The 16,420-nt window shown below is 36.0% G+C and overlaps 1 protein-coding gene across 1 annotated transcript in view; it reads right to left on the minus strand.

The window, feature by feature from the left end:
• PTPN4 (protein tyrosine phosphatase, non-receptor type 4 (megakaryocyte)) overlaps nucleotides 1-14,484 on the minus strand; it is a 71,154-nt gene extending 56,670 nt beyond the window's left edge. Inside the window, exons 1-2 of the mRNA XM_009996045.1 lie at nucleotides 14,370-14,484; nucleotides 4,733-4,887 (exon numbers count right to left, since the gene is read on the minus strand). Coding sequence (XP_009994347.1) covers nucleotides 4,733-4,870 — 138 coding nt within the window. The 5' untranslated portion in view covers nucleotides 4,871-4,887; nucleotides 14,370-14,484. The remainder of the gene's footprint in view (nucleotides 1-4,732; nucleotides 4,888-14,369) is intronic.
• Between the last annotated feature and the right edge of the window lie 1,936 nt (nucleotides 14,485-16,420).

Below are 16,420 nucleotides of genomic sequence, written 5' to 3' on the forward strand. Positions count from 1 at the left end.
TAGCAGTCTAAACGTTAAATATCACTAAGCATATCCCAGAACCACTATTTTTAACAAACATTATCTCTCTTTTTGAAATATACATAAGGAATTATTTTTCTTCATCATTTTCTGACAACAATAATTTTTCATTTCTCAGATACTTAGATAATTCCTGAAAGCTATTCAGTAATCAAATTTTGGTTTTAAAAGGAGTACTGGGAAAAAAAAAAAAAAAAGGCTGGGATTTCAATTTTTGATAAAATTAACAGCCAGTAGGAGCACCCATTCCAGAAAGCTATTCAGTAATCAAATTTTGGTTTTAAAAGGAGTACTGGGAAAAAAAAAAAAAAAAGGCTGGGATTTCAATTTTTTATAAAATTAACAGCCAGTAGGAGCACCACTGTTAAAAAGTTCACTAGCGACAAAATTGCTTTCCAATAACTAAAAACAAGCAAAGAAAAAAAACAAAACAGGTGTTAGCATAATAAATACACAGCAATATAAATGCCTAAGGCAACTTTTATGTACAATCAAAAAACAGATGCTTTCATTTTTACTAAATTAGGAGTTTCTGATATGTTTTAAAATAAACCAGTAATCAGAACAACATTTTCAGCAAATAAAACTAATTTTAAAATTACATAGCAACACTAATTGCTTCTTGGCATTTTTCCCCCATGTAGATTTAAAACAGAACTCAAACTAAGAGCTGGTAACATGAACTATCAGAAAACAGGAGATGGTTTGGAACAAAAGTTTAGGCTTACATTTACCACAGCTGCCATGTTACATCTTCAAATAATAAGCAGATAGCAATTCTGTAGCTTTTTTCCAATCTGAACTTGAGAATTTGTATTGTTTCTTAAATATCTGAAGTTTTCTAACAGAAAAGCTTAGACTTGCTGATAATTTGAATTTAGTAATACAAAGCCTAATTTCATGACCACAAGGAAGGTATTTCTCCTGCAACAGAGCAGTAGATTTTGTAAGAGAAGATGAGTTTCAACTTGAAACATTTGTTTTGATCACAATGTTTTACTCTCAGTGCAAAATAAAGATAAGCATCTAGTAAAACCAGACCTCAATTTAACCCATCTCTGATATTTATATAACTATGTTGCAGCTTGCCAGAGCAGGGGAAGGTCACAATCCTGGCTGTTGTGAAAGGTCCAAAATATTTGTAATACTATCATAACAATTTAATAGAAGCCATAAATTATAAGAAGTACGATAAGAAGTTTCTACTTCTAGTTTTTTGTTCATTTTGGTTTTATCTGTTTGGTATTTTTTAATAAAAAAGCAAAACCAATAAATGTGGATTAGCACCAAATGTGCTTTACTCCTACAGATAAACAAGGAATACTAGAAAAATATATGAAAAATAGGAATTATCAAACATAAACCTGCAGTAGTTAGACACAATGTAACAACATTTTTTCTGAACTGGGATATTAGAATCTTATGTGTACTTCTTTCAAGTCATTACTGGAGACAAAATGTACAAAATTTGGTATCAACAGTAGATATCAATATATTAACTGCATTTTATTTACTGTCTATCATCCAGTGACTAACATCTAGTACCACTACATATATATATTAATTTCTAATCACAAAATGATTGTTAGCTATTTACAAACATCCACATTTAAAAATTTAGGAAAATATCCACAACTGCATTGGTTTAATGTCTGCTTACCAACTACCACCACAATCTTCCCAATTTATACTCATAACATTTTGGGCCTTGTTGCTGGTCTACAAAACTGGCTGCATCTAAAGAAAACACCAGGAGATATTGCTGCTGTGTCAGTCCAAACTATTTTAAACTTCTGATGACAGAGGGAGGAGGATGACAAGTTGTGGTCTGTCCTGGAAGGAATCAGAAGACTGCTGATCACAGATCTGAAGGAGGCTGCACTGCCCCTTCACTAACAACAACACTTTAACCCCTCCTCTCACAGCTCATTGTAATACCTGGTGCTGCAACTCAAACAAGCACATCCCCAGATGGCCAACACTGAACTACTGTTCTCCCTTCAGTCGCCAGATTACATGAGCTTTGCAAGAAGTTATTTTGCTTTAAAAAAAAAAACAACTTTCCAAGCAGGTTTGTTTTTGTGGGTTTTTTGTTTGGTTTTGTTGGGTTTTTTTGGTCAAAGAAAAAAAGGAAACAATTAGGTAATGCTGAAGATTAAATTATTGATTTAGTATGACCTCTGTATTTATGTACTGACTGTATGGTATTCAGGGAATACAATTAAGTCAGTGTAGAAAAGATACAATTTGAGGTATTTAAACCATTAATTAAAACCAATTAAAGCAATCTGAACTTGAAGAAGCAGGTTTAAGGTAATGCAAATCATCCTGATAGCATTATTAATCAAGTCAGCCTCACTTCTTCCAGCTCTGCTGTCTATGAAGTATGCTTTCCAGGGTCAAAATAGGAGCTCTTCTTTTGGTAAGCATTTTATAAGAAAGGATTCCTACTCTTCAAATATGTGCACAGGTTATTTCCAACTGATTCTTCTGCCTTCAACCAAAATAACCTCTCACTCTAATCCACAGGGATTATTTTATTTGATTTGTTACGCTTAATACAAGGTAAGGCTTACATAAAGAATGCCTATTTTGCAGATCAATGGAAAAGGCTGGTTGAAACGTGAACTTGGAAGATGTCACAAATTATCGAAAGATGTTGTCTGTGATCAGTACTTCGCTGTTGTAGAAGAAACAGCATTTGAGTACTCTTTTATAAATACAGCATTGCATACTCCAGATGATTACGCTTTACAGTCATTAGCATACAGAACACCTATAGCAATCATCAGGAGAAAGAAAACCTGGCTAATTTATTTGATGTTATCTTTGTTCTTCCCATTTAGAAAATAATTCCATAAATATTTACTGCCAAGTGTTGGGCCAACCACAATAAAGTAAAACACAGCTATAAACCCTGAAACACTGTATACCATGCAGGTTAGCATATATTTGCTGCAATTGAATATCTTATTACTGCCTATTTTTTAAAAAACAGATTGAGAATAAGAAACAAGATCAGAATGTGGAAAACCAAGGGACTTTTATTCCCTAAACTCAGTTTTAATGGACAAACCTGCAGGGTAATCTATATAAGCAGTAAAGAGTGATCCATGCAAACTAAAATATTTAGTACACCAGGGAGATGGGGAGAATGTATTACATACATTTTATTTGGGAGAGACCAAATAGACCTTTGAGGATTTATAACTAACCGGTGATTCTACTCTAGAGAGGTACCAGCATTCTTTTCTAACAACAGCTTCTGAACACCTAGATCAAGAAGAAGCATAAACTCCCATACCTATTGTACAATAATTATTCCTTATTTTAGCCAACTCTTATAAACATACAAAAAACTACACAGATATTTTAATGGAAAACTCATGCACCTGAAAGGACAAAACCCAACATTCATAATTTCTCATGCACTTTTAATGCTCTGTCTCTGACTACATTCTATACCTAATGCTTTTTAGCAAGTAGTATAGCCCTATTAGAAAGGATGAGAAGATAGGACATACAGAAAAGTAGTGGAATATTTTACAGAAAAAGCAAAAAGTTATGTAGGAGAAATTATCCCAGAAAGCAGATGAGGCTTGACTTTGATAACTTAAAGCCTTTGTTGGCCCCTTCCCAGCTCCATAACCCAAAATCCCTACCCATAAATACTCCAAAGTCCTGAAATAGTCCTCTGAGCTATTTCTGAATATACTCCCAAAACACCTTAAGAGAACATCTCAAAACCTTCTATATTGATTGAAAAATCTAAACCAAATAACCATCAAGTCTACCTCTAAATCTTAAGCCACTTGACACTGGATCCTTTCAAGTTTTTGGTAGATAACAGAGATTTCGCTCCTCTGACAGACAAGCTGCACAGGCTCCAACCATCTGATTACAGAATAGAGAAACACAATTGCTGTCACAAATCTTCCCTAAAACAGTAAAATATATCAACATCCTCACTAAACCCTGGATATCAGAATACAATACAATTAACTGAGCATTACAACTTTTTCATATAGTCCAAATAAAACATATTTGAGAACTGCTTCAGTTTCTCCTTTGCTTCCCAGATGAAGGCCCATAGCTGTATTTGATATCAATCTACTCCTTCACTCCATTCACTGATTTTCAATTTTCTCTTGAAAATCCTTAACAATCATGCCACCTGTAACTTTTACCATCACATTAACCTTTCCCCACCTAAGTCATCATCTCTATAGCTTATTAAGTAAAAGCTGAGTCCTCCCACCCCAGGTCACCCCACGGCTTTTTTCCTCTTTAGTTCTGGTTCTTCTCACACAAAAATAATTTTAAATGCTTTAATGTTTTCTTATGAAGTCCTTGCCTGCTGTTTGTGAAGTTTATTTTCCTTAACAAGTTAAAATAAATGCTTGCAATTCTGTGAATACATGCACAAGATCAATTTCACTATACAACTTTAGCCCATGAAGAAAATTACTAGAAATGAACCATGCTTTGTGTATTCAGTTTTGAAATGAAGACCTGCTAGTACTATAGAGGATGCCAGAATGACTAAGTTCACAGTGACTTAGTACTTACATGTACAAGCATGCCTGCCTGAACCTCACTTTCCCTTCTATTCTGTACTTAACACTATTTTGAAATTCAAACTCTAGCCATACAAGTCCAGCAAAGCAAAGCAAGCTTGGCAATACTGATTTGTAATAAGCAAACTACTTACATTAACTCTGAAAGCTTGTACAGTGTTATCCAGGAGAAGAATGTTGCAGACCACCTCCGTATGCTGCCTGTCTCGTGCCAGCTCAGATGCTCGTACATTGTAGGTTCTGCCAGCAGGCAATCGGAAACGTGCGGTCATTACTGTCCACACAGGGTCTTCAGGCAAAAAAAGAGACAAAATGCAAAAAATATCAGAAAGCAAAAATGCAAAAATGTCATACTTCAACAGAAGGTCAACACACTGCAAGTCCATTGTTAAAAAAATTTCATCACAGACAAAAGAAAAATGGTAAGTAAATTAATGGTATCAAAGAAAAATATAATGTCTTAAAAACCTACAACACAACCTTATTCCAAAATACTAATTTGTTTACTTTTTGTCCATTGTTCACTCTCTCCCTGCTTTAAGGCTGTTCTGTGGGCTTGGGATTTTGCTGCCCTTTTTTTTTTGTTTTTCAATTATTAAGAACAGCATTTTCACTTCAAAAAGCATTGTAATTGCTGGGTATCATGACTACTAGGCTCCCAATATTAAACACAATTAAGCAATTGATTTCAGTGCAAGACAGAGAAGAAAACATGCTTATACAAAAAAGATTTAAAGAAAATGCAGAAAGAAAAGAGCACAGTAAATACACACAGATTGTGATGCATTACTTTGCAAAGCTTCTGCTTTCACTGTGTAATCATCATAGACATGAGAATACATAGCAATAACAAAAACATTAGCCTTTCTCCTTTTTAAAATTAAAACATTAATAGGAAAAGGTTTGTAAAACTAAATCTTCTGCCTAGAAGACGACATACTACACTAAGCGCTGATAAACGCAAGAGTTGAAATGTGATTTTCACTTTTCAAAACTAAGATTGTAACGACTACCCTGCAACCCCAGTACTTATGTGCACACCTCATGCTATTAGCCCTATCCAACTATAATAGTTACCTTCTTCAGTACTTTGCAGGATCAGGGCCTGTGATTCACTTAATTACACACTCAGCAAACTATTTCTACATCCTCTGACAAGGGCGTAAGCAAGCACAAAGTTTCATAACTTAGGCTGAGAATATATTGAGATAAAAAAATACCTTTAGAAGTAGTACAATATAACAGATATTCTTAAAACTGAATGTAAAACAATTGATTTTCCTTACTCTGTGAAGCTTTAAGACTTCAAAAATGTTTATATGTTTACCTCCTATTTTGAGAGGGGTGGGTGTGTATCATGATAAAAAAAGGAGAATGCAAACATCTCAGAAGTGATTAGTGAGATTTCCTGGATCATAAGATACAGGCAAACAAATGGAGCTAACAAGTAAAAGATCAATCTCCTCCTACCTAGTTGATAGCTTAGATACTTAGGTCCTCATGGGAACGTGGAAGACCAAGATCCAAGGCGCCTGTATCAGCTAAGGCCAGGAATTTGCATTTTAACCTTCTTCCCATCTCCTGCAGAAAACCTCCTGAGTGCCTGACCTAAAAAACCCTGAGGTATTTTGCTTTTCGGGAATACGTTTTCAGCTGTTTCAGTGTGACCATGCACCTCTGACTTAAGAAGAATCTTTTTGATGATAATCCATCCTTGCATAATGCTTCAGTTTTTACTTAACCAGCATTTTCAGATTAAAAAGTACTAATTTCCTTACTAGACAGTTGTGGTTTTTTTTGGCTACTCAGTCACTCCAGCTTCAAAACTGCAATGCTCTATTCATGCAGAATTACAGCAAGTTTATTTTTCTTTTGCTAAACCAACATGACAACTGAAAAAGGATAAAGGAACCAGATAAACCCATCAGCTGGCACGCTGCACTCATGACTCTTAATGAGAGAATAATGAAAAATCATGTTGCAAACATTTAAGCACCAAAGTAAAGCCTAACATGAAAGTTCTCGTCTGACAACTCCCCATCAAGAGGCTGCTTCCACTAGGCCTTGTACAAGTCTCAAAAATAAAAGGCAGGAGAAAATCTTTGACGGAGAAAAACAAGTAACTGAACCTCCATACCAGCAATCTGAGCCATGACCATAACATTTCGCAAACAGTATTTAATGTCACACAGACAATCTAAAAGTCAACCACCTTACTAGTCATAATGGCATAAACATCAGCATCTTTATCAGTGCAGCTACACAACCAGTAACCACAGCCAAGACTTTAGAGTAGCATTTGCCTGTGAGCTGAATCAAAGGCTTCAGAACAGCATGCAATTTGATTAAGAGCAATGTATCTGTACCCACTGAAAAAACCCTTTGAGAGGCATATTTTACAAGGATTTGCATAAATGACAACCATGACACAGTGAGGGTTATCAGAGTCCTTTCCTATGAATACAAACAACAGTGCACAAAGTAGAACTGTTTGGTTTCCAAGTTAGTGTTGCAGTCCTCACAAAACCATTGGTTGTGACCTAGAAGGGTCTAACTCAACAATTCACAACCTTGCAGCAGAAAAGATCTGTTAAAGGCCAGAAACCATCATGCCTTAACAAAACAAAAAGACAAATCTCACCTTTGCCTCCTGTCCTCTCCCCTATTATGTCTTATTTCCTGACCAAACTGACAGTAGTTATTACTTCCTCACCACAACCTTAAACTAGACAGAAAACTTCTGGGTTTCAAACACAGCAACAAACTGACAAGGGTGAACAAGAATATCTGCCCTCAGTGATCCTCAAAATCCTTCAATATCAAGCAGCCAATTACCTTGTCCTTCAATAGGTCCAACCTGTAGACCCAGCAAGGTACTTACTGTAATACACTTGACCTTCACACCAACCAACCAAAAAAAATTCATAATCACAGAGAGTGATTTGAGTCTCTCTCAATGTACATAGATGTAACGTTCACATTCAAGAAAGAAGGCACTGTATATAATGAGTTTGCTAAGGAAACAGAACCAGTATTTTGGGTCAGAACAACAGCGCATCTAGCTTGCAGACCTCAAGAGCAATGCCTTCTCACTCTTTTTAAGGGAGGAAGAAATGAATAGGACAGACACGTAAAAGTATTTCTCACATACTGCTCCACAGTCTGGAGTTCCGCATTATCCTGGTGCAGAGCTCATATTCCCACCATGCTGGATATCAGCCTTCATGAACATTTTCTTTATGGACTTAGGAAACCATGCTTTGAACATTCAGGTTGGGTAATGAAGCATTATATTCCATGTCCCACATACAAAATACAGTAACCTGAACAGCCATCTTGTAGTAGACAAGTTTCTTCCATGAAACTAAGAAGAGTTTGCACCTACGAAGTACAGTTTTACAACAAAGTGTATAACTAAAATCCTGAAATACTTCTACAAAATGGAAATACAATAGCAGTGTAAGTAATACAAAGGAAGATGACAAAAGATAGACTATTTTCTGCAAAGCACAGCTGAAGTTATTCTTCCCTCATACATCAGCAAAGATGCTATGAAAGTCTCTACGGATTATGTTAGAGCATTTCACCACTGCACGCTCTCTCAAAAACACTTCTATTACCTGCCAGGGCTATTACATGTAACTGCTTTGTGGCCAATCACAAACCACATTTACACCACCATCAGCATATGCACATACAAAAAGGACACAACTGTTAAAGCTCATGCAGACCCTGCAGTTACTGGTCTTACTGTGACACACTTGTTTTACAATACAATTGGTCCCAAACTGTATTCATACTGTCTTTACTACTCCTTGCTTCCAGAAATATATGCACCAAGAACACACACAGTGTTACTTCTCTTGATCAGCTCTTGCCATTCTTGCTATGCATTTTGAAAACATACTAGCTAAATAGTGACATGGATAGCTACCACTTATAAGCAGTATCATAACTGATTTCCCAGCAAATACTGATATATAAAATGAAAAAGCTGATAAAAATTTAGCTATGCTGGTTGCAAACTTCTTAAATGAAAAAAATGTTTTAGCTAAAGATAGTATGGAACAAATGAAGGGCTTAATTCAAGCTCCCAAGTAAAATGTGCAGCCCCAAAATAAATAGGAGTAAAGACAAAGCATAAGACTCAACCAAAAAAAGTTTGAGAACAATTGGCTTACACAGCAGGTTAATGTAATCAAGGTATTACTGTGTGTGCATATCCGTGTCACAGACAGCAGTATGGACACCTAAGCTAAAAATCTGTATTTATATGGATTATTTAAATTGAATTTAAGTTGGATTAATCTTTGCATATGAAGGCTTCTGCTTATAATTTTTCAGCGTCTTCTGCTAAACATGTAATATTTAGACACTTGAATTAGTAACTCAAAGTACATGCTGCTACAGTAACTGGAGAAGCACAGAACTTGTGCAACGAAACTCACTTACCTCTCAAGTTATGGAGGGAGTAAGTTGAACATTTCCTGCCTGAGCTCAGGTTTCAAGTGATGAAGTAATTCTAGGGAGTGTTCCCTATCAAAGGGCAGAACATTCCTGTGATACTGGCTTGGTTAGGGCATTAAAGAGCATACAGAAGCTTCACAAGTGAATTTTCAGCATCCTTTATCCTTTCATGTAGAAGTATGCAGTAAAAGGACAACATGATTGGGCTTACAATAAACTGAGCAACTGTAAGCAGCTTAATAAATACGCAGTTGATTAAGAAGGTAATTAATTGCAATTTCATTTATCCAAGAGTGCTATCAATTTACTTCAAGTCAGTGAGGAGTTCTTTTAAAGAGAGTCTGGATCATGTACTGTACACAAAGACAACCACCTTAGCTCAGTACAGTATCTGTATGTGGATGAAAAGACATCCAGAATTTCATTTTTCATGGTTCATCTAAAGCAGCAAAGAAGCTAATGCATTGCCAGATTTCTATTTATTTAGAAGCTGGTATTCTAGCAACCCGGAAGACATGCATTTCCACTGTGGCCCACCTACTGATTAGGCACAATGTAATAACATGAATTTGCAACAAGAAGTAGAAAGAAAAGTAGGCCAGACTTATAGAAAACCCACATTCTCCTACTATGAGGTATCCTGAATACATTAAATAGATTACAGACCTCAAGGTTACTGAAATTATCCACACAAATTAGGAGAAAATAAAAACTATTAGAAGTAAAAAGAACATTTTTAAGCTTTAAACAGAGTAATACAACCTACCAATCCATCTACATATACTTTTACTTAAAACATGTGATACTGTATTACTATGTTTTAACCCAAATCAGTTTGAACATCAATTGTGCACAGTTTTGAGGGAATTCCACAATTTTCCAACATATAAAAGTTCACATTTTAATCTGTTCTGAAAGCTTTCAGCAATTCTGATGTAGCACACAACTTCAGGACATTCCTTATAAAATCAGAAGAGAACTGTACTTTCATTTAAGTGAATCAACCCATGCACTACAATTCTGAACTACATCCAACAATTCATGCTTAATTTCTTCCTGCTTTTTGCTGACCAAACAATTGGAAGTATCCATAACTCCTGAAAGTTGATACACAACCTTTGGGTCATTTCACTTTGTTGTCAAGAGGTGCAAAGGCTCAAGCTACACTTACAGCCAGGCAAAAGCATCATGAATGACTATGCACTCTACCAAAAACTTCTGTTTCTTTTGTAAGTTTATTAATTATCTGTAATATATTAGTTAATCAAATTCATTCTGCTTAAGGAAAATAATATACTCTGGTAAAGCTATCATATGGCTACTTATTAAACTCTTCCTAAAACTTCCACTAAGGAAGAGGGATAAAGTGTTTTTCCTGTTCCCAAACTACTGTGACTGCACAATGTCACTACAAGCACAATTCCTTCAGTGCTACTACATTCCCAAAGAGTTGTCAAAAAGAGTGTCAGGTATAAGGAAACATTGTCATTGGAAGTTCGGAGGATGGTTTCCAAAACCTCAGCAATTTCTCTTCAATGGTGAGTAAGCAAGTTGCCCTTTTGCTAGCCCAAGTATCTGCATGTGGCTGGCTCCTCCACAGTCAGGGCTTCCTGTACCTCCCTTTTTTGTTGTTCGAGGATTTTTTTTTTGTTGGTTGGTTTTTGCTTTTTTTTTTTTTGTTAGTTACAGCCTGGCCCTGAGCACCCTCCCCATTTCATGTGCAAAAACTAGTACACCAAATCTAATCTCCAGCTGCTTTTTATACATTCCCTCAAGACGTTTGTTATCTGGAGACACTCAGAGCTGCTTGATTAAACCCCTCACAGACACAAGAGCTGTAGAACAGCAAAATAAATTCCTATCTGTAAGTATTTCCCCCATGAAAGCAACAAAGAGCAACACACATGCCCACAAAATGTCCTGCATCTCACCTGCATTTCAATTAATGTTACTTCCTCAATCCTCAACTACATCAAGAGCCAAATCTAACACAAAAAGCATTAATTCTTGAAGTAGATCAGACCGTTTCTGAAAATGTTGGCCCTGAAGTTCAGCAGCTGAGAAAGAAGTTGAATTTAGCCTCTCTCCTCCACCATCAGCTCCTCCTACACACAAGCCAGTATCAGAAAATTAATATTCTATCCACTTATTCAGTTAAGTTTCTAAAACTATTGATTCATCTCATTTTATGCACACAACATATTTCATGGGCTTGGCTGTGGATTTCAGTACAGGCTTCACATCTAAATTAATAATTACTCTCAGTTTAAAAATTACTTGAGGACTTCTTTTTAGAAGTCCTTTTTCTTAATCAAAGACCTCCTTCAGTTGTGCTTTTCATCGAATTCTTTGGATAGGGATTTAAAATTTGAACAACTGCTGTGTGGTACCAAGCAAGATTTTCACTGTTATAAATCACATAATTACTAACAGAGACAAAAGGTTAAAAGTGAAACAACTTTCTTCGATGTCTCTACACAGGACAGCGGCCCATCTGTTTCTTAGAGAAAGCAGGACAATGTATAGTAGGACAATATATACCAGGACTATAGCAATCTACTATTTAATCTGAAAAATAAATTATTTCCACAATTTGACAATTCCCTCCCTTTCTCCTCCCTTCCCCCAGGAACCAGTGCATAGCAAATAGAAAAGTCTATTACAAATGTCACTTTTATTTAATCATCAATACTCATTATGCTTGAACTGTATGCACAACACTCCAAAAAGAGTCTTTCAGAAATTCAGCTGCTCCCTTTCTCTGCTTTGGGTCTGAATTATGACAGTGCCAGAAAGTCTGGTATCTGCTTTTCTTCACTCCTATACATAACATTTCAGGAAACACAAAGGCAGCAAGAAAAAAATCATTAGTTTGAGATGTTAATACTTAGTGGCACAGTTTAGAAGTAACACTAATAAAAAAGTGGTTCTTAGAAACCATGCAATCTACACTGCCAATTATTTTTAATCTTAAACCTTTATGTCCTCCCTTTCTATGCCCAGTCAGTTTTCACATGAAGAAATTAAGTCTTCCGTCTTCACTCTCCAGGACTCTAGATTAGATAAAGCTTGACAAAAGGTTTTTCAAAGGAAAAAAAAAACAACAGGAAAAAAGACAAATAGACTCATGAATACAGATTCTAAGCAGCTCAAAATGGTTCATTTTAAGCTCATGTTCAAGTTTCAAATTTATTCCTAGTGAATATTTGTTCATACCACATGACAACTGGCAGGCTGAGAAATTCCTGGATTTCCACAGAACATCCTTTAATCATAAATATTTTTTTTCAATTTTTTGACCAGTTTTCGAGATGGGGAACTGAGCTTCAGAGAGGTTGAAGAAATGCACCAAATACAATAGAAGTCTGCAGCTAAGATTCAGAACTAAAATAGTGAAGATTTTTTTTTTGTGTGTTGTGGGGGTTTTGTTTATTGTTTTTATTTGTTTGCTTGGGGTTTTGTTTCTTGTTGTTATTGTTTTGCTTGTTGGGGTTTTTTTCTATCTTATCCTACCTCAGCAGGTTCAACCTGTTTCCCTTTTCACTGCAACAGTCTTTATATAGATCAGTGTGAACTAAGCAAAGACAACAGAAAACCTTCCAGTCAGCTCCTGCCAGCTGAAGGCTAAGTAGTCACTGACCTGATGATAACACTACTTCTGAAGAGTCAGGACTTTTGCATCACTTCCAAATTATGAAAGAAAAATGTCCACAGTCCACATGCCTTTAGGAAAAGGCTTTATCTAGCGTATGTATGATTATTTACAACAAACACATCTGTCCTACAGGTGAGACCCTGAATCCACAGTTGGAACTTCAAACATGATACAAATCTGTGCAGCCGTATTATTTCGGACCTGGAGACCTTTTATGTGCAGGTGATTTGATACTGGAAAGTAATGGAAGTTTTATGAGCAGTCACACACACTTGAAAGAGATGTGTCAAGTTCACATGAAGTTTCAGAGATTATTTTGAGCATAAGTCCATAAAGTTTTTATAGGATAGCAATATACTCATACACACCTTAATAAATCAGAAAAAATCCACCTACCCCTCTATTAGGCAATAAACTGTAATTGATTTTCTGGAGTCACCTAGATCACAGTGTGACAGATTTATAGAATGGTTTAGGAATGACATACCATGGTGTGCACAAACAGACAACAGGCAGCTAAAGCTAGAAAAGTATTTACTTAAAGATATTGGTATAGTTTAAGGCCTGCAATACAAAAACAGAAGTTTGGAATTTGCAGTGAGCCAGTGGCAAGCAGGAGCACCAGGTGATAACAAGAAGTTAGTATTTTATGTCTAAAGAAAGGTAACAAAAAGAAGAAATAAACAAAAAACCCCCAAACAACTCCCAAACAAAAACAGCAACAAAAAAACCCCCTGAAACAAACTAACCAGCAAAAACGAACTAACAAACCTCAAACTTCTGCCTACAGCTTTCCTCAGGGGGGTGACTAAAAGGACCTCAAGGGGTAACTAAATTTGACTCCCCTTTGCTATACGACTCAAAAAAATATTTCTTTACCTACTAAAAAAGGAGCTTATAGTCCTCTACAGGCCTACTAGAAACCAAAAGCTCTTCAGTATCTAAAAGGAGCCTGGTAATCTTTAAGCCTTGAATGACCATCAGCTGAGCAGATAAAATGGGTAAAACACTAAATGCTGGAAAGTTACATGTTCTAACTTTGTGTGACTTGTAATTCACACAAGTCCCACATCCTATACACCCTATAACCCTTGACCACAGTTATCGGAAGATATCAACAGAAGCACACAAGTGGAGAGAATCTGAGGGCTAGCTATTAACCACTCCAGGAACCACAGATCAATGCTGCTGCATGCAGCAGGACCTTCAAGTCCAGAGCAGCTAGTTGAACTGTCAGCTTTAGCTCCAGCCATGGCATCTGTGTTGTGAAGCCTTTGAAGCTGAAGACAGTCTGAATTCAAAACAAACTGGCAAAATCAGGAAAAAGCTTTTATTCTACTCATAGCCAACTTTAAGTTGAATTTTGGCTGGCACTAGAACTGAAGTATTAGACAGAGGGAGGAAAGTTGTCTGTGTATATTCTGTTCAGAATTGCTAAACCTAAGCCAAATTATCTTCAATAGACTTAAACACAGCAGATGCCGATTCTAAGGCTTCATATAACCAATTGGACATTTTCCATCAAAATTACTTTTTTAATCAGAAATGCCATTTACACAAAATAGCTATTTTCACATGGCAAATTTCAGCTTTGCCAAAACCCACCAATTTTTCCCCTGGAAACACTAAAATAATGCCTGTCTGGCTACCTGCCTGGAAAACACTTGTCAACTGTGCTTCCTCCTCCAACAGAAAGCTAACCAAGGGAAGCCTTCTAGCAGCACTGCCCAGAGAAGTGATCTCACTCCATCCGTGCCCCTGGCACTTAGCCACCCTCTCTCACACTCCTTTTCTGAGCACCTGGATACCCAGCCTCTCCCCAGCTTTTTCGTCTTGCAGTATGAGAGCAGAGCATGTCATCTCTTCGGTTCCTCTTGGAATAGGCTCTAGAGAGACCCCAGAACAAGTCTAGGCACTAAAATGAAAAGCTCTCTGCACAGAGCAAGAGAAGCTTTGATGACAGATCTGCCCAGCTGCTAAAAAATTAGCCTATTCATACCATCCCAAATTTCAGGTTCTTCTATTTTTTTTTTATTATTAAGATCTCTCACATTTTTCCAACTTCAGTGCAGCTTAGGTATTTTTCCAACTCACCTCTGCCTCCTCTCAAAGATTTTCTTTATAGGAAACAATTTCTATATTTCAATTCAGCTCAGGAGGACTGTAAGTTCAAAAACTGAGTGAACTTGGCAATGAAAATATCACTTACATTCAAATGACTAAGCAATTAAATCTCGTAATAATTCGTGTGCAGTCAAATTTAAAAAAATAATTAATAAATCAGAGTTTGCAGGTTGAGTTTCTTTAGCAAAGTATCTTAAAGAGATCTAAATTCCTCAGATCTGTAAATTTTACAAACCTACATTGTAAAAGGATCCTTTTCAAAGATCCTGACCAGAAAACAACAGGACAATTTTATCCATACTTCTTACAGTGTGAAACTCAATGTCAAACCAAAAGTTTTCCAAAAGTGAGGCATACTGAACTTAACAGTCACACCCTGTTAGGGGTTATGACATGATTAAACATTAGGCCAGAATGCAGGCTCTGCACACTTGTCTTAATACATACTAAGTCTTGTGAATTGTTAAATTATAATCAATTTTGTATATAAACAAGTAAGAGGAAAAATTATCTTCATGCCTGTTTCTAAGCACTATCTAAAAATGCTTTTCCTTTTGGGATGCATTTCCTTTTTTTGAAACTAAATTGACAAACTCACTGAAGAATCTGTCAAAAAAAAAGTAGTGGAAGAAAACCTAATTCAAGAGGAAACACAGGATTCAAACTCATGTAAGAAGTTTATAATTCTTACCAGGGTGCATCAAAGTAGAGTTTTGAAAAAACTTTGAGAGTTTATTTTTTGTTTCTGGATTTGACCATTTCTTCTTACAGCTTTGCTCTTTACAGAATTACACAATAAGACTTGGAAATCTCCACAAAATTAGCTCAATAGAAATAGCACGTATTAATGGTGTGAAAAGCAACATCACACTGTCAAGGCTAACTGTGAAAATCATAACAAAAAATAATCCTTACATTCCCTCATCCAAGAAGTAAAGGTACAAGATTGCAGGTATACAACTGTAACAAGCAAAAACCGAGAAATATTTTTTTAATGCACTACAGCCCTAAAATAAGTCATACCATGTTATCCAAGGAAAACTGAAAATCACTTGACAAACACTGTATTTACATACTATTCATCTGAGCACACCCAACTGAATCTCAGACTTTTAAGTAGAAACTAGATTCCTTTTATTAAGGCAATAGGGAATTATATATCAGGTGCAGGAAAATACAAATTTTCTATATAAAAATAGTTCCTGTTTTTGCGTTTAATAAAACATTCTACTGAGAAAAATCATCTGGCTATTTTGCTTGGAGCTGAAAACTTCTAAAATTAGCTGCCACTCAGAATCAACAAGAAGCTTTCAATACTGTTGGTTTGAAATTAAGTAATTATTCCCTGAATTTATTTTTAGTAGGAAAACAACTTCTTCAATCTCATTTAAACATACGTGTTCAGAAAGACAACAGAGGCTTTAATGCCTCTTTATTATATTGGCTCAGTTCAGCATGAAGTTTAATGTACAATGAAAAAGCAGGCAAAAACCATATCACAAGCCAGTTAATCAACTAAAAACAAAGCACTAAAAGAAACTCACAGCACCAGCTGGAATAAAGCACTGCTGAGAAG

The sequence above is a fragment of the Chaetura pelagica genome, unplaced genomic scaffold (genome assembly GCF_000747805.2).
Source record: "Chaetura pelagica isolate M959 unplaced genomic scaffold, ChaPel_1.0 scaffold3, whole genome shotgun sequence".
NCBI classification, from domain to species: Eukaryota; Metazoa; Chordata; class Aves; order Apodiformes; family Apodidae; genus Chaetura; species Chaetura pelagica.